Here is a 17927-nt window from a genome sequence, read left to right as displayed (position 1 = left end):
AAAATTGAAGGGATTATAAATACTTTATTAGATAACTTATATCCCCAAAACGACACCACCTATTTTTTCCACGTGGAATGATTACATGATCTTGTTACGGGAGATGTTTGTAATGCACGTTAACATATGATGGAGATTGGACTTTGTCCTCACACGGTTCTCATAACAATTGCAGTCATGTATTGGGAACATCTCTGCATCAAGGATCACAACTTTGCAATGTATACATAATGTATCAATGACCCACTGATACACTATTCGAGGTTAAGCCCAAATTATTCAACATGAACCCAACAATCACTAAAATTTGATGCATTTGGTTTGGGCTCGGGTATGTCATTCAGCCCATACTAAAAGTCAATGTTTTAAAAATTCACCCAAAACTGAAACTATTTTTGCTACCAATTTCTGGGTCATCGGTTCAACTGTTCAGTCTAAATAGAGTCTTGTTGCAATTAAAAAATAAAAAAAAAATGATCAAAGCCGTTATTTGGGTTGAACAAATTAACGGTTTGACCACTTGAGCTTATGGATCATTGACCAAGTTAAGAGTTTTTGGCAAAAGAATGATTCAGGAGAGAAACAGAGCTGGCTCTCTGTGATTTCTGGGCCAAATGGTCTAATTGTCTGGGTCAATAATGGTCCGAAAATCATGCTAAAAGTTATTACTGGGTTCCGACTACTTAAATACTAAGCCTAATCTCAGATTCTCAGCCCGAAAAATAAAATAATAAAAAAAAAGAAAAACCAAACTTTTCGGTCTAAGCCAAACACAACCGGTGTAAATTTATGAGCTGGATCGGCCCAAATTTCACCCCCCATTGAAATCACGGTCTTTCATGCGTTGCATTGTTATGACTTGTGGGGTCACATCAATACATGAAGGGCTGTGATTCACCATTTTAGCCCACCGCTGCTCCACCCGTAGTAGCTGATTTTTTAAGCAGCCAATGCGAATCATCATACTTCGTAGGAAAAAACTTTGGACTTCCTGACTCCGTTGCTGAACCCGGAACGACAAGGAGTCTATTTTGCCGCCTTTCAAAAATATTTTCGTTTTCTTCCTAACAACCTGGGTTTGAAACCTTCTTTTCTCTCTCTCTCTCTCTCTCTCTCTCTCTCGCATTGTGAATATCTTTTTCTCCTGCTTCTGAACTTCGAAGAGAGGAGAGAAGAGAGGAGGAATACGGAATAAAATGAAGAACCATAACACAGCTTCAGACCATTCTCCCAAACCTCGAAGATTGAAATCTCGCGAAGTGAGCTCTCGATTTCTTTCTCCACCTTCAACTGCTTCCACCGAAGCAGGAATTCCATCTCCAAATCAGGTAACTCTCTCGCCTCTCCGACTAACGACTGGATCAGCCGCCGATGTTCGGAAACATCGAAACGTGGACGAAACAGCACTGATCCGAGGGCTTTGGTCTTCCTCGAATACTTCTCAATCTTTGGGTAAAAAATCGAGTACTCTAGCCGATCATCTTGGGAACGAGAGACTAAAGGATCTCATAGAGGGAAGGAACAGTGACGGATCCTCTGCAAATAACAACTCTCAGCATCTCGCCAAGCAACGGAGTTGCTCCGAAATCAGCAGGTACGAGAACGAAAGTATGAACTCGAAAGAGAATCATCACCCCATCACTGGGGCGTCAATGAGATACACTGGAAGGTCGAGATGTACGGGAAAGACTTGTTCTAATGCTTCATCTTCTAATTCATCTTTAGTTCCTGGAAGGTTGTCCATAGATGAAAATGCTCTTGACCGGAGATCTCGACGATCATCGAACTCTTTTGTCGACGTTCTTGACTCGGAATCAGAATGCAGTGAAGCCTTTTCTTGCACTGATTTCGGTTCTCCCACCACGGGCAGAAAATCATCCTTATCTTCGTCAAACTCGTCCTACTTTTCATCAACAGCTAGCTCTAAGAGATCCGGCATGAAGGTATCTTCAAGGTATCTACACAATTCATCAACAAGACAACAGCAAAGAACTACCAATTCAAACATTTCGAAACAATTACCAAAAGCTGCAATGATCAGGAGAGCAAATTCACTAAATTCACATGAAACATCAACATGGCAATGGGCGTTCTCACCAGGTCGATCACTTATGGAGACTAAGGGGAAGGCGTCGTCATCTTCAAGCCCGAAGCCCCTGGATAACTCTTTCAAAACAAACCGGGTTAATAGTTTCTTCAATTTGTTTAAGAGCAAAAGATCTACTCCATCTTGTTCTTCATCCATCGGACCATCGGGGATCACCGAAACTGCTCATCAGTTTCGTCTGCTGCACAATAGGTTGATTCAGTGGAGATACGTGAACGCCAAGACTGATGCTATGAATCGAAAGAGGACTAGTCAAGCAGAGGTAAACAAAATTGTAAACTAGATGAACTGTAGTCAGTCTTTTGGGTATTATTGTTGTATTTCCTCAAAGTAATCAGGACCAATCAATCATGTACTTGATGATATTGCAGAGAAATTTGTCAAATGTATACAGTAGTCTGTCCAAGTTGCAATTTTCAGTGGCTCAAAAGCGTATTGAACTCCAAAAAGAAAAGCTTGAACTGAAGTTGAATGAAATACTCAGTTCTCAAGTTAAGTAAACCTAATATCAACTTACCAATTCCTTTTATGTCAACATTTTTTTACAAATACAATACAATTTAGATGTTTTGAAATGTGATATACGTGCAGATTAAGCTACTAGAAGCTTGGGGAGAGTTGGAAGGCCATTATCTCATGGCGTTTTCCATGACTAAAGATTGCTTGCATTCAGTTCTTTGTAGGGTTCCCCTTGTAGAAGGCGCAAAGGTAAGCTTCAAAATTAAAACCTTTTCAGCCATTAATTGTTATCTATTGTGCTATCTGTAGTCATAATTGTAAGAGTTTATAGGTGGACTTGGGATCGACATCACTTGAAATTGGGCATGCAACAGATCTTGCACTTTCGACTCAGACAATGTTAACTAATTATTCACCTATGGTACAGGCTCTACTGAACTATGACTCTGATAGTTTTGAGTGTTCTATCTATATTCAATAAATAGCTTGAAGTTATGAGATTAACAGGCACAGGAGACAGCTTCACTGCTCGCAGATCTAGCAAAAGTGGTTTCTGGAGAGAAGGCGCTATTGGAGGAATGCTTTGAATTAGTAGAAGCAGTTTCTGAGCTAGAGGTATTAATAAACACCGTTTATTAATTATTTCATACCCAACAGTCTATCATATAACCTAGAGTTTGAGAAATATGTTAAATAGAATGGTAATAAATTGTGAAGATCAATTCATACATGCATAGACAACAAGCAACGCATTAATATAGAATTCGTCTATATGGAGTCTCTCTCTCTCTCTCTCTCTCTCTCTCTCTCTCTCTCTCTCTCTCTCTCAACATATAATATTATTTCTTTGATTCTATGTGGACAGATACAGGAGAGGTACCTAAGGTGTAACAGTGTGCAACTGCGATCATTGCAACGACAAGAACATAACCAGCAACTACAACAAGATATTGTTATATAACTTATCAAATTTGTTAATTACCAAGCAAAATATAGTAAACATCAGGTGTTCCAAGATTAGAAGATTTTTTTTTTCCTTTTGTTTTTGGTAGTTAGGGTTAGAGGAGCCTAAATGTAGCTTTTCTGAGACAAACTAAACAAGTTTGCAGATATATAGTTATGGACCTGTTAAAATAAATGGCGAAGAGGAAGGACTATACAATTCTATACTCTAGGGAACATCCCATCTTTACATTCGAATATTACCTATTTGTTGTGGACTTGTTAAAATAAATGGCGAAGAGGAAGGACTATACAATTCTATACTCTAGGGAACATCCCATCTTTTTACAAACTAGTTATACCCCCCAGAGAAAACGCAAGAGATGCCTGTGTAACGATAGAACTATAAAGCTATATGGGTATTTCTCATTACCCAAAAACCAAAAAAAAAAAAAAAAAAAAAAAAACTATACGAGTATTTTTGTCTTCTGAAATAACTTCTTTATCTAATGAATGAGGGTGTGCCCAAAATCCCAAACAACCATCCTTGATAGTCGAATAGGAGCTACAATGCTGCAGTTTATACACTAGACTACTTTTTTGCATGTAAAGCTCAGTCTACTATCAGTTTTAATTCCTAGATATCCTCATGTACAGTTCTATATTAAGCAACGAATTAAGCTGTCGTTCTTCAAGAGGATCATACACAATTTTCAAAAATAGGGAGGTTCAGTGTACTTTTTCTTTTTCTTTTGAAAATTTATGGTAAGTTTGGTTGTCAAGAAATAGTTGGATGAGAAAAGAAAATTTTATTTTCTCATTTTTGGTCACTATGTTTGCTAAGACCCACTATCGTTTGTTAGGACAAATATATCATGAAAAAAATTAAATTCATGTTAGATCTATATCAAAACACTTTTTGTTTAGTAGATCTATACAATGAACAAGGGTTTATAGTAACAAAAAAATAAAAGGGTTTTAGATCTAGCAACCCAATAGCAAAGGGTTAGCAAATGGAGAAGATATGGGAAGAATATGAGGATGAAAACTGACCTTCATAGAAAATGAGGATGAGAATTCCAGTCTCCAAAGATGAACCCGTGCTCCTTGTTTGCTAAGCACCTGAAACACATGGAAGGAAAAGCATTCTTGATAAAAAAATGCAAAAAGAAATATTGTGAGTGATGTGTGAAACGAAATCCTATCTCCTTGTTGTATGAGAAGACGAAAATAAGGTTACCTTCGTCAGAGAAGATAAAGACAATATCCTATCTCCTTGTCATCTAAGATCTGAGATCGAAGTTGATGGAGGAAGAAAAGGGTATTTTTGGTGGAATAAAACACCAAATAGCATGAAGGGGATGTGAGTATTTACCGGAGGCCGTAAACCTCACTGGAGATGAAAGATAAGGTGGTTGGAGTTCAAACTATTGCAGAGGTGGAAGATGAGAACATTCCACCATTGACAATTTTCTCACACTCGTCGCACTACTTTCGTTTCTCACTGGGGTCACACCTATTTAGTGAGACCCTATTTCCCTTACTTTGAGAATATTAATCCCATCTCATTGTCCTATTTTCTCATCCATGTCGCGCAAACTAAAGTAGCTATATATTTTAAGTTTATTTGTCAAAGACCATGATTGCCTCATCTCATGAAATGATAAAATTTCAATGACACATGAAAAATCTACTAAAAAAATCCATATGAAGCACCTTCAAATTGCAAATTTGCAGCCTCAAACAAGGATCTTGGTTTTTTTTTGTCAAACTGCTTAATAGTATATAATGTCATAATGGTATTATTATTAAATTTCAAATTATTTATCTAGCGTTTGGAAGCCATTATATTTGATTGTACCCATATTGCAAAGTAAATGAAAATAGAAAATGAATTTTAATTCTTGAATTGTACATGACTTCATATCTGTTTTTATTAATTGGATTAATTTTCAGACAATTAATTCATGCTTTTAAACGTTGAATAAGATTCAGGTTGTGCTTGGTTCTGTGGGTGTTTATTGAAAAAATGCCACCACATCAGCGCCACATAGGCATTGGCGTTTATTGCATATAAAGCAAAATGAAATAATTGTTTGGTTTCACCGTTTATCAAATAAATGGTAAAAAACTAAAACGCTTTGATGTTTTGTGCATGGGACATTTGAGGAAATGTCAAATTCTTGTTTCCTCCAACGCCCTACTGTTTTTTGAAACTAAATGCTTATTGACACATTTTAATGGGTATTAATCTGAAGTGGAGAATAAAATACATTTAAAGTGAAGTCCAACCAAACAACAAAAACATGAAAAGTTTAAAGTTAAAAAGTACAAATAAACATTTAAAGTGAAAAAATGCAAATAAACAGCCTATCCATAAACGCCCACGAAATCAAACACATACTCAAGGAAATGATTCCATTGAACATGGTTTCAAAAAACCCATTATGATTTCATCCACGTCTGCAATTGAGGACACGTTGCCTATTCTATGTCAAGGTTGCAACATCTTCGTTCTGCATAACCTCTCAATTATTTGAAGTTAAAAACACATAATGATATCCAACAATTCTCGGTTGGAACTGATCAAGAAGCGGCCTTTACTGGTCATTATGGTCGAATTGGAGAGATCATGAAACTATGGTGGGATAGGGTCTATTGCCTCTGGTGATGGAGGTGGGGTTGTGTTGGTGGCAGCTTCATAACTTCAGAGACGAAAACACAATTGATGCCAAAAAAAAGAGATGAAAACACAATCAAATATTGATAGAACTTGGAAGTAGGGGGTGTCAATTAGACCATATTTGGTCCAATCTGACCCGGTCCAATATGAGTCTATTACAAATGGACTCATTCTGTTCCAATCAGTTTTAATTTAGATTTATTCCAATTCACACTTTGATCCGTTCTTTCTCCAGCTTCAAAAGCCACGACCATCCCCCACTTCAACCTCCCACCTTCCCCTCCCCCCCCCCCCCCTCTCTCTCTCTCTCTGAGCTTTCAAATGCCCCATCTCCCTCACCGTCATGAAATCTCCGGGTAAGCCTATGCATCAGTATTACCTAGAAAAGAATATCAACATCAACAACTGAATTGCATCAAATTAATGGGTAGATGAGATGGGTAATGTTCTCAAGAGGCCTTTTGATCCTCCACATTTTTTATCGGTAAAAAAGGGATTGATTGCATGAATTGGGCTAACCTGGTTGACAAAGGAGGGATGTTCTCTTTGTTGTTTTATTCATGGAGGGAGATGGCATCCATTGCTGTTGCCCGGGAAAAACGAGAGAGCAGGAGAGATGATGAAACAAGGAGAAAGGGAGAGATATATGTAGCAGTGGATAATGGATTGGAGGAGAAATTGAAGTTGTGTTTTTTATAATTTCATTTTTAATTTCACGGAGGGAGAACGAGAGGATTCTCTGTTCTAATTTTTGAAATCTCAACCAGAAAGTTATAATGGAGGTGAGGAACAGATGGGAATAGGGACACACTCATGAGGGGAATTTCTATTTTGAAAAAGAGAAAAGATTGTCAGAGCCATTTTTATGTGCCACCGGTTCAGGTATTTGAAAATCCTGACTTAAGACTATTGATTGGCCCTCTATTTTCTGCTTCAATGCTGCAATCATTTGTTTGTTTCAGCGGCAGCAACAGTAGAGGGTGAATGAAACCCTAAAACGATGGGAACCCATCTACTGAAACCCTGAGTTAAGAATTTGTACTCCGGTTGGTGCAAAATCTACTATAACAAATAACATCTCTACTTTTGGCACTATCGAGCCATTTCTAGATGCTGGATTGGTCGTAAGTAATGCCGATATATAGGCTTACCGGAGATTTCATAATGTATAGAGAGAGAGAGAGAAGGGTAAAATGGGTATTTGGAAAATATTGATGCATTGGTCTAACCTTTTCTGTCTGGGCCAACGACAGAAGGGAGGTTTTCGTATTTTACCCTATTTTCTATTATACTGGTTCAGTCTGGTCCCCTCTAATCCAACAAATACTTTAGACCAGTCTAATTCAATATATCTTATAAGTCTAATTCAATATATCTTAGACCAGTCTAATTCAATATATCTTTGGTTTGAACAAGGTCTAACCCAAAACCAGTCCATTGGCACCCTTAAAAGATCTGTTACTTATCCAAATTTAATAAATAAAAAATCAATCCCCCACCGAGTCCGTTCACCTGCCAACAAAACACATTCCAACTCTATAGTCTCTACTAGTATTATCTCACACAGCACATCTCATGGGTCCTACTTTTATGGTGAGTCCCATTCTCATGGTGAAATGTGCGGTGTTAGACGAAGCTGGTCGAGGGTTGGAATGAGTGTTGGCAGAAGATCCCAAATTCTCCCCAACCAGCCAAGCAATCTTACAAGCTTTTGCGTGCATGCTGTGTCCTAACTCCAATGTATGAAAATGTTTGATTTGTTATCAGCTTGTTAAGGGACGTGCACGAGCTTGTTAGGTAGGTGGTTTGTTTGTCACGAAGGGAGTGGTTAAGTCTGATAATGAAGAAAGAAATGACACGTGGCAATTCATGTGTACTTGCTTAAATTTGTGTTTTCTCCCCCTCTTCCCCCACAATGAAATGGCTCTCAGGCTTCGTACAGGTTAGTTTGTTGATTCTGGTCTCCTATTGAGCGTGAAAGATTTCCGGTCTCAGTTGGGATAAAGATGATGAGGTTTTGAAACAAGTCGAGGTCATTAAGGAGAAGCTGGAGGCAATTGAGGGATCAATCATCCATCCATTGTTGCTCACCAAAATCTTCCAAGGTGTGGGTGGACCTGGGCCTTTGAGTTGTGGCTGATGGGCTTGGTAAGAAGCTCGAGGGGATTTAAAGCAAACAAGGGGTCAGATACTCGGATCCTCAATACCATAAGGAGATTGAAAGGCATTCACTTTAAATACAAGAAGCCGAGTAGGCGGATTGGTCCGAGTGGAGAGAAAAAAAAAAGATTGAACTGAAAATCTTTTCTGGAGATATCCATTTTCCTGGAGAAACAGATAAGATATCCCGGCATAGTGGCATCTTGATACCACCAGGAGCGGAAAAAAAAAATTCTTTTAACATCATCAAGCTTTCTTGGACAATGCCTACTTCAGTGGAAGCCCAGGGCCAGCAATATCAACGATATTGAGAGTCATGTTGCCCCATGCCAACGCATTTGTCTGACTAGGGACTGAACAACTCCGAGTTGCGAGAGTATCAAAAGAGCTCAAGGAAGTGGACGTGCATTGTCATAATTTTTGGTGCTGTGTCCTTGTAATGTATGTCGAGAGCGAGAGAGAGAGAGAGAGAGAGAGAGATGAAATGGTGAAATAGAAGCCTATTTGCCTTCCATTTCTGAAAGTCTGCACATTGGTCTCTTCAAATTCAGAAGCTTTGTTTAGATCCTTTGGGGAATTCACCACCAACTGTTTCAAATCCAACACAAAATGCTGCAGACTCCGATTCAAATCATGAAACAAATGTACACTGCTCATAAAATGGGAATCAAAGACATCCCTTGGAAACTAATTTTCTTCTTTGAAGCAGCTTTCAAACTATAACTTGCTGCAGAAGAAGCAATATATATGACCTAATTGCACAAATCCTTCTGCAAAGAGGATTGGACTCCGATTCAAATCATGAAACAAATGTACACTGCTCATAAAATGGGAATCAAAGACATCCCTTGGAAACTAATTTTCTTCTTTGAAGCAGCTTTCAAACTATAACTTGCTGCAGAAGAAGCAATATATATGACCTAATTGCACAAATCCTTCTGCAAAGATTGGGAGCTAATGTGAATTATACATTTGGTAAATAAACCACTATGCATTATTTGATTCAAGGTTTATCAACTGGCGAAGAATGTTTCCAAGTGTTCAAATAACTATCATATTATGCTGTCATAAGGAACTCTGGCATGACAGTATTTTTCATTTCGATCCATTTGATTGGCTCAAATTTTGGATAACAAATCCAAGGGTGGCATGATAAAATTAAGGATTCAATGTTGATGAATTGATAATGGAACCAAAGCTTCAGGTACCTAAGGTGATGATATGTATTTTGTTTTCCCTTTTTTTCCCTTCAGGCTATGTTGATTGCAATGCAATCTTATTTGTACTAATACAAATGTATGGGAGTGCAAATAAAAAATGCAGATTTTGGTTTAATTTTATAGGTTTTATTTTATTATCTTTCGGGTCTTATTTTACTTCACTTATACTGCAATAAAAAATAAATCAGAATAAATAAAAAATAAATCAGTAAGGTAAAGTTTGAAACAAAAATAAATCAGAATTTGATACTATAGTTTTGCATCAGTGCAAATTTATTTGAACTGCAGCCAAGCGCAGCCTCAAGAGATAAAAATACCTAAAACAACCTCAATAATCAAGAGTCCTATATCACATTAATATTCGTCCTCTACACCTGAATATAGAATCCACTATGTCCATACAGAGAAGCCCTAATTTAAATGGGTACTGTTCTCTGTAATTCAAATGCTTGTTTAATTTATTTGCAAATAGTACAAATGCATGGGAGTGCAAATGTAAAAAAAAATGCAAATTCTTGGTTAATTTTGTTCAGGATTTTACTTTATTCTGCTTCATGTCTTAATTTACTTCAATTTGTGCTGCAATCAAACAAAATAAGCTAAAAAATAAAACAAAAATAGGTCAGAAGTTACACTCAAATCATTTGCACTGCCATAGTTTTACATGAGTGCAAATTTATTCGCATTGCAACCAAACACAGCCTTCGTGTCCATTAGAAATGAAATGGAGAACTATAACTGCATTCAAAGCTTAAGAAAACAAATTTAATCATATGTATATATAAATTTGAAGCAACCTACGCTAATGTTATTTATATATATGCAAAGATTCCATATCTAATCAAGAAATTGGTTGCACCTATACGGAAGATGTTTCAGAGAAGTTCGATTTGAGCTCGCCTTTATATCATATACCAATTACCAAAGCAAATAGATTTTAGTAGGTGACAAGACATCTGGCTGAGGATATGACTATTGCATCTGCATTCTGTCTGATTGGGGAAACACGCCCATAATTGAGTTCCAAATTTTTTTCTCAAGATGATATTTATAATTGTGACTCAATCCAAGCATCCTCAACGTATCACTAACACAAACTTGGTCGTAGGCTGACGCTCAAATTCCTACCAAGTAAACCATGAAGGTTTTATCGATCAATATCTATGACAATCAAGAAAAGAAAAACAAAATCCAAAGAAAAAGGTCCCTTGTTTACAGATTTACAGAAAATTTGTTTTCTGAGAACTGGTTGGTAGCTTGCCATAAACTGAACTGATTACAAAGATGAGAGGGGAATCATACAAGAATAGCTAGCTTGCCATAAACAGAAGACAAACCAACCATGAGAGCGGAAAATAGAAGTCATGAAGCAGGAATATTTTCTGCTTTCAAGGCTCATACTTGCCAATTTCAACTCCAGCATTTGGCCATTAGTAGCCAATCTGCAACAAGTTACATGCCAAACAAATGCATCCTCTGAATTATAAAACCTAGGAGTTAAGATTTTAAAAGATTATGGAAATTATCCATGTCTAATACAACTTGACTTCAAATATCTTAGCCCTCCCCTCGAAATCGGGTGGCAGTATGCTGAGCCTGTTGAGAGAGCTAGAGAGGTCTGCAAGCAAGGGGTGCACCTGATCGACAGCAACCATGTTCAACTTCAACGAGTCCATTGCCGTGATGAAATGCTGCACGCATTCGGCTACGATTGCCGCAGACGTGGTAGCCGAAGCGGCAGCAGCCCGCCGGTGCTCAATAGTGGCAGGAACGCCGGAGACAACGAGGCGGTTGAGAGCAGCAGGGCAGTCCATTTTGTAGGTGTCCACGAAGCGCTCGACACTGGGGACGGTATCCTTGAGTGTGGAGGCCAGGGTCTTGAACTGGGCAATCAGTTTCAAACACTCTGGCTCATACTCAGTCGATGAGATGATGTCGCGAACATAGGCCTTCTCGAGCTTCTCCGTGGCTTTGATGATGGCATAGAGATCGGCGAAGTTGTCGTACATCTCTCGCTCACGCTTGTCGTGCCACAGATTCACCGCCATTGGAGCAAGTTCCACTTCTGAATGCCTGATCGACCGCGCGATGTTTTATTTGTTTTTTTTTTTTTTTTTCGATTAAGACCCAATGGAGAAGAGCACGGGACACGCGCACAGAGGACCTTGACCTTCCTCACTGAAGAACAATCAAGAAAGCAAAGCATGGTAAGAGAACAATCATAAAAGGGGATGAACGATTAAAAGATTACAAAGAAAGATTAAAACGAAAAAGTCAAACAAGATTATCTTCCACAAAAACAAAGAGGGAATAATCACTAACAAGAAAGACTGAATTTTTATGGTGGATGAGGATGAAAAAAACGATCTGAAACTCCATAGAAACACTTTCTTGACGCTTTCCGAATGGATTTACAGATTCCGAAAGCCATACGTAGATAATTACCAGAACAAAAGGGTCCGATTGAATAAATTTATAAACGAACCTTTTCGAAGACGGATTTGAAGATCTAACAGGGAAAATAAATGAAGCCCTAGTTTCTGAAAATTCGCACTCAAACCCTAAAAAAGCTAAAACTTTTAAGGAATTTCAAAACTCAACAGCCTTTATGCAAATTAGAATTCGACAAGATAAGGAAAAAAATGAGAAAAAAAAATAATAAGAAGGCGAATTTGTTTTGTAGAAAAGACAGATGCGAAGAGAACTTACGGCAACTACAGCGTGCATTTGTGATTTGTGATGTGATCGCTGGAGAGGGAAGAAGGAAACTGTGCAGAGAGAGAGAGAAAGAAAGGAAAGGAGAAAGAGAGACAGGTTACGTGTGGGAATCGGCGAGGAGGCTACCGCGTACGACACAAGGCAAAAAAATATAAAGACAGCTTTAAGACAGAGTGGGGCATAGTGTTAATGAGTAGATTCTGATCGGACGTCAGAAAACAAAGCTACTCGTGGGAAGTTATCCTTCCTTGATTTTCATGATAAAAAGGAGGGAAGAAAAATCTCCCGCGTCTTCTCATTTGTTTGCCATATCGCATCGTTTTTGGGAAGGTCAGCAAGAAGAAACGTTCCAACATCATCTGTGACTGCACATCACATACATGGAGGATTCAGTCTTATGGGATATCATTTTGGCGCCACACAAGCGCCTCACATGTACATCTCACAGTGAGAGATATTCTCAATACACGGGTGAGAGGTGCTGTGTGGCGCTGATCTGATCTCGTCTTTTAGTGGGTTTCATCTTATTCCGCAACCTTTTGTTAGGAGGAGCCAACACACTCCATTTAGCAAATGGCAAATGCTGTCTGTTTATTTATTTATATTTTTCTAGAGAAATAATAATTCTTGTTTGTGTATTACCTTTAAAACAATGAAACATGGATCTAATGGAAGACGTGTGGGGTTTTGGTCAAAATCAGTTCACCAACGGCAACCGGATGTTTCTAGGCACTAAGCTTGGAAAAATTGAAGGGTTGAATTTGAAGTAGAACAACCAGATCAGATCACATAAGTTCAAATTTGCGCCCCACTCAGTTTTTCCCCACAAACGCCCCACACGCTCACGAGCTGCCACCTGTCTCTTCACACGAGATATGTAAGTAGCGCGTGCGGGGCTAACATAACGTTCGTTAGCCCCTTCCATTATCCCCCCCCCCAAAAGTCCCATTTACTCCTTCAAACCCTTCATTCGACAGCTCCAGGTTAGGTATCTCAAAACCCTCTTCTCCCTCTCCTTCCTCTCGAGTGCCTGACCCTGACTGTTTCTCCCTCGCCAGAGCATCTTCTCCTTCTCCGGCACCGGCACCTACAATGGCAACCGGCGGTACTCCTTAGCCGATCTTTTCACCTCGTCTTTTAATTTTCTTTTTTTCTCGGATGTTTTTGTTTTCCAGATATCAGAGAAACCGGCGGCATTTGTCATCTTCTCCTCCGGCACCGGCGCCTACAACGTCAATCGGTGGTACTCCCCAGCCCATCTTTTCACCTCGTTTTTATTTTCTTTTTTTTTTCTGATCTTTTCACTCATTGAAGGTGGTGACTATCTCTTCAGTCTTTCATCTCATCATCGATCAAGAATTTCATCAATATGCAGACCATCTTCAACTCTTTAATTAATGCAGCTGCTGCAAATTAAACCATTTGTTTAGATGGTCAAAACTGGTTAATCTTTGGTTTTTTTTAATTTGTTTATTGATCGATTGACGAGACTTCCAGCTTACGTAACTTGCGCGGCCCCCCACCGACAGCACCAACCGCACAGATAAACTTGATGAGTCAAACTCCATTATTAATTTACTAACTGGCTGATGGTGAAGACTTTCAGAGTCATCAGTCATGGTGACCATTAATTCTAATTGCTTGAGATCTGATGGGATAATTCTGTATTAATTTCTGTTTATTTTGATGAACCGACTGCAATTCCATGAACTTGATGGGTTTTTGTCTCAGAAGAAATTCCAGATTCCCAGGTGGGTTAGTGTGGAAGGAGAGGCTGCATATGTCATTGCACAGTTGCACTGACTGGGTTAGGCCTAGATAAGAATGGCAACTCCAAGAACCGAACTACCCCACACATCCACTGACCCATGCACAGCGTTGAGCATGAGAGAGAAAGAGAGAGGTAGACATCTCACCTTGCTAGAACAAAACCATGAAAAATCTTGTTGGACCTCCAACTGTTGTTTGTTTTGTTCAGCTACGACTCTATAACAAAAGTAGCCCAGCTGCGATGAAGAAGAAACAGTACTGAAGACATGGCTACCCACTGCATTAATTGATCTGGTCCCCCGGCCAACTCCAATTTGCTCATCAAGCGTGGGTTTTACACCAAAGCCACTAGAAAATGCCTACACCCTTATTTCTCCTTTCCTTCTATTTCAGTTACATCTGATCACTCCTTCACATGTGTGAATTCACTATTCAGTAATGGAGTGTCAAATGATCTGGTCCGTCGGTTTCTCTGATATCTGGAAAACGAAAACATCAGAAAAAAAAAAAGAAGAAATAAAAAACGAGGTGAAAAGATGGGCTGGGGAGTACTGCCGGTTGTCGTTGTAGGTGCCGGTGCCGGGGAAGGAGAAGATGACAAATGTCGCCGGCTTATCTGATATCTGGAAAACGAAAACATCAGAAAAATAAAATAAAATAAAAAACGAGGTGAAAAGATGGGTTGGGGAGTAAGGAGAAGATGCTCTGGCAAGGGAGAAACAGTTAGGGTCAGGCACTCTAGAGGGAGGAGAGGAAGAAGAGGGTCTTGAGATACCTAACCTAGAGCTGTCGAATGAAGGGTGAAGGAGTAAATGGGACTTTTGGGGGGTATCGGAAGAGGTTAACGAACGTTATGTTAGCCCCACACGCGCTACTTACGTATCTCGTGTGAAGGGACAGGTGGCGGCTCGTGAGCGTGTGGGGCATTTGTGGGGGGAAAAACTGGGTGGGGGCGCAGATTTGAACTCAGATCAGATGTTTCTTTCTTTTGTTGGGAAGAGAATTGGGATAAATTACTTATTCTAACAACTCTCCAGCACGTCCCATGACTTCTTTGTCCTTTTTCCTTTGTGTTGTCAACAAATTTCCCTCAACTTTTTATTTTTCTCTTATTTTTTATCAAATCAAATACAGCAGAAAATTTTTCGCTCTTTAATTAATGGTAAAATTAGAATGATCATTCTTAGTGTGGCCTGCCCTGATTCAGAACTTGGGCTTAGTTATTGTTATTTAAATATATTAGTAAATTTTCACATGTTTTGTACGTGGCAATTTTAGATGATTAAAATAGTAATATGCATTCAAATATTATGTCCTAAAGAGAGTAATATTATGTTTATAAAATAATTTTATATTAAAAATGTTCTAAATGTATATTTTGTGTTCATGTATTTCTTTAATTTTTATTATTTAATTATGATATAATGGCTTGACCCATTTGACCCAAATGGTTGAATTGCTTACCTATTACCTAGCTAGATAGAAGGACAATTTTATTTTTTTGGTTCAATGTTGAAAAAAAAATAAGATTTAGGTCTCTTTGATTTGCGGATAGGACCGAAAGTAATTTTATTACTCTTTTTGTTATTTTCTTATTACTTTACTAATATTTTATGAATATATAATTAGTATTTTCTTAGTACTTTGTTATTATTATTTTACTAGTATTTAATAATTAATACCTTAGTATTTATCATTAATTTATTACATTTTATTAGTACTTTTTATTAGTTTATTAATTATCATTTTTTATTATTGTTTTAGAATTAATTTATTATTATTCAATAATTAATATGTTAGTATTTTATTATTACTTTAATTATATTATATATATATATATATATATTATTTGTACTTAATTATTCTTATTATTTAATAAATAATACTTTAGCTTTTTGTTGTTACTTTGTTTTTATTATTTTATTAGTATTTATCATTAATTTATTAATATTTTATTAAAATATAATTATATTATTATTATTATTACTTGAATACTCTTTTATTATTATATTTTATGAATAATTTATTATATTATATTTTATTATTATTATTATTATTATTATTATTATTATTATTATTATTATTATTATTATTATTATTATTATTAGCTTATTATTAATTTCATAATATTTTATTGTTTAATTATGTATTTATTTTTATTATTATTACTTTAGTTATATTATATGAATATTTTGTTATTTTATTTTTAATATGTTATTACTATTTTTATAACTATTAACTTATTATTAATTTATTATTTTATTAACATTAAGGTTTGGGGGCCTTTTGTCATGAGTTCTTTATTTCTTGATAGACTCTTGTATGGGAATCCCATTCCTGGGGTGGAATGGCTATTCCCCCAAGAATGGGAATCGACATCTCATTCCACCATATGGGCATTAGCACCTTAAATATATGACTTAATGAGAGGGATTTGAATGATCTGAAAAATAATAGTTAAAATTACATGTTTTCACCTCACAATTAAAAAGGGACTAAATTCAAATTACTTTTTTTTACATTTTCATGTGTATAAAATTAATTCTTATTTATGGAACTTGTTTTTATTTTATAAGATGAATATACAATTATTAGAGATGCCGCAAATGTATTTTTTTTTGCAAAATTTATATATTTTTCATTTTTTTTTATTTTTTATTTTTATTATTTAATTATTACATCAAATATTGACAACACATTTGACCTAAGAGTTGAATTGTTGAGGTAGACCAAATATGAAATATTAATTATGATATCATATATTGAATTAGCTTACCCACCACTTGCATGGAAGAATAATTTTGTTTTTTTTTCGTTAATTTTATAAAAGGATAAGTTGTTGAAACCACCCTTAAAATTTATGACCATTATTGAAATCTTCCCTGAAGTTTGGTAATTGCAATCGCCTCCCTTGAACTTTCTAATATAATTGCAAGTAGACCCCCTCTTTTAAAATCCTCTAGCAAGAAGCACATAAATGTCCAAAATACCCATGCAATTACTATTGAGGCTGGTTTGTGCATAACAAACAATACAGACTTTTTGAACAACAACAAAACAAAGGTTTAAATTGCAACTTTGAGGGATTCATATGAAGGGAAAATTTATAAAATAAATCAATTTCGGAAAAGAGATTGGAAGGGTTTGGGGTAGTGATTGATATGAAGGGAAAGTTTGGAAAATAAGCATTTTAGTCAATTTAACTACATGGTTATATTGGAAATTTTCATGCCTCTTGTTTGTGGATTATAAGAGAAGGGGTCTACTTGCAATTGTGTTATAATGTTCTGAGGAAGTGATTGCAATTACCTAACTTTAGGGGGGGTTTAGCAATGGTCAAAAATTTCAAGGGAGATTTTAGAATTTTACCCCTTAAAAACATGGGTTTCATATTATTAAAAAGTATTTGATAAACATGGGTTTCAAATTACTTTTCAAAACATTTATTTTTATACTATTAAAATAAATGTTGTGTCCTTAATCCGTAGAATTTAATGATGAAAAAAAAAATCTTAAATATAGGGTTTAATGAGAGAATATATCCAATTAGTTTTAAATTTTACATTCAATTCCCATCATTCATAAAAACATTACTTATTTATCATACTTCTTATTATTTAATATCAAATACATGATATTAAAACGTTTCCAATTATTTTATATTTTATAATTTTGCATTTTATCTATTTTTGAATTTTATTATTTAATTGTGGCAACATTGATTAACCCATTTGACCCAAAATGGTTTAATTTCTTACCACCACCTATATGAAAACACTATTTTTTTCCTAGGTAGATTTTAAAAGTTAAGTTTTTATGTTATTAAAATTATTATTTATTATGTATGGATTTAATTAATATAACTTAA

The 17927-nt window shown here is 36.4% G+C and overlaps 2 protein-coding genes across 4 annotated transcripts; one reads left to right on the top strand and one right to left on the bottom strand.

The window, feature by feature from the left end:
- Positions 1–1072: 1072 nt before the first annotated feature.
- On the top strand, positions 1073–3735 carry LOC148877906 (QWRF motif-containing protein 3-like). The gene is made up of 6 exons (XM_088965600.1): positions 1073–2369; positions 2479–2598; positions 2699–2815; positions 2898–2987; positions 3074–3181; positions 3432–3735. Exons 1-6 carry the CDS (start codon positions 1197–1199, stop codon positions 3525–3527), a joined length of 1704 nt encoding a protein of 567 aa, XP_088821726.1. The 5' UTR covers positions 1073–1196; the 3' UTR covers positions 3528–3735.
- Positions 3736–10669: 6934 nt separating this feature from the next.
- Positions 10670–12581, bottom strand: LOC148877905 (vacuolar protein sorting-associated protein 28 homolog 2-like). Of its 3 annotated transcripts, none has more exons than XM_088946308.1 (2): positions 12281–12581; positions 10670–11749 (listed from the first exon to the last, which is right to left on the bottom strand). In XM_088946308.1, the coding sequence occupies exon 2, from the start codon at positions 11617–11619 to the stop codon at positions 11104–11106; it is 516 nt and encodes a 171-aa protein (XP_088802434.1). In that variant the 5' UTR covers positions 11620–11749; positions 12281–12581; the 3' UTR covers positions 10670–11103. The 3 variants fall into 3 exon arrangements, with proteins under 3 accessions (XP_088802434.1, XP_088802444.1, XP_088802451.1); XM_088946318.1 differs by having other exon boundaries at positions 11894–12411; XM_088946325.1 differs by lacking the exon at positions 12281–12581 and adding an exon at positions 12057–12267.
- Positions 12582–17927: the final 5346 nt, after the last annotated feature.

This window comes from Nelumbo lutea, chromosome 1 (genome assembly GCF_056320005.1).
Source record: "Nelumbo lutea isolate HS-2025 chromosome 1, American lotus-T2T, whole genome shotgun sequence".
NCBI classification, from domain to species: Eukaryota; Viridiplantae; Streptophyta; class Magnoliopsida; order Proteales; family Nelumbonaceae; genus Nelumbo; species Nelumbo lutea.
The sequence above is the reverse complement of the archived record's forward strand: the minus strand, read 5'-3'. Positions and strand labels throughout refer to the sequence as shown.

What these genes read in the sequence shown, in the direction of transcription:
- LOC148877906 (XM_088965600.1), top strand. Translation starts at nt 1,197, where the DNA reads ATGAAGAACCATAACACAGCTTCAGACCATTCTCCCAAACCTCGAAGA. An exon ending in AGAGGACTAGTCAAGCAGAG is followed by an intron (nt 2,370 to 2,478) that starts GTAAACAAAATT and finishes ATGATATTGCAG; the next exon opens with AGAAATTTGTCAAATGTATA. An exon ending in TAACTAATTATTCACCTATG is followed by an intron (nt 2,988 to 3,073) that starts GTACAGGCTCTA and finishes TGAGATTAACAG; the next exon opens with GCACAGGAGACAGCTTCACT.
- LOC148877905 (XM_088946308.1), bottom strand. Translation starts at nt 11,619, where the DNA reads ATGGCGGTGAATCTGTGGCACGACAAGCGTGAGCGAGAGATGTACGAC.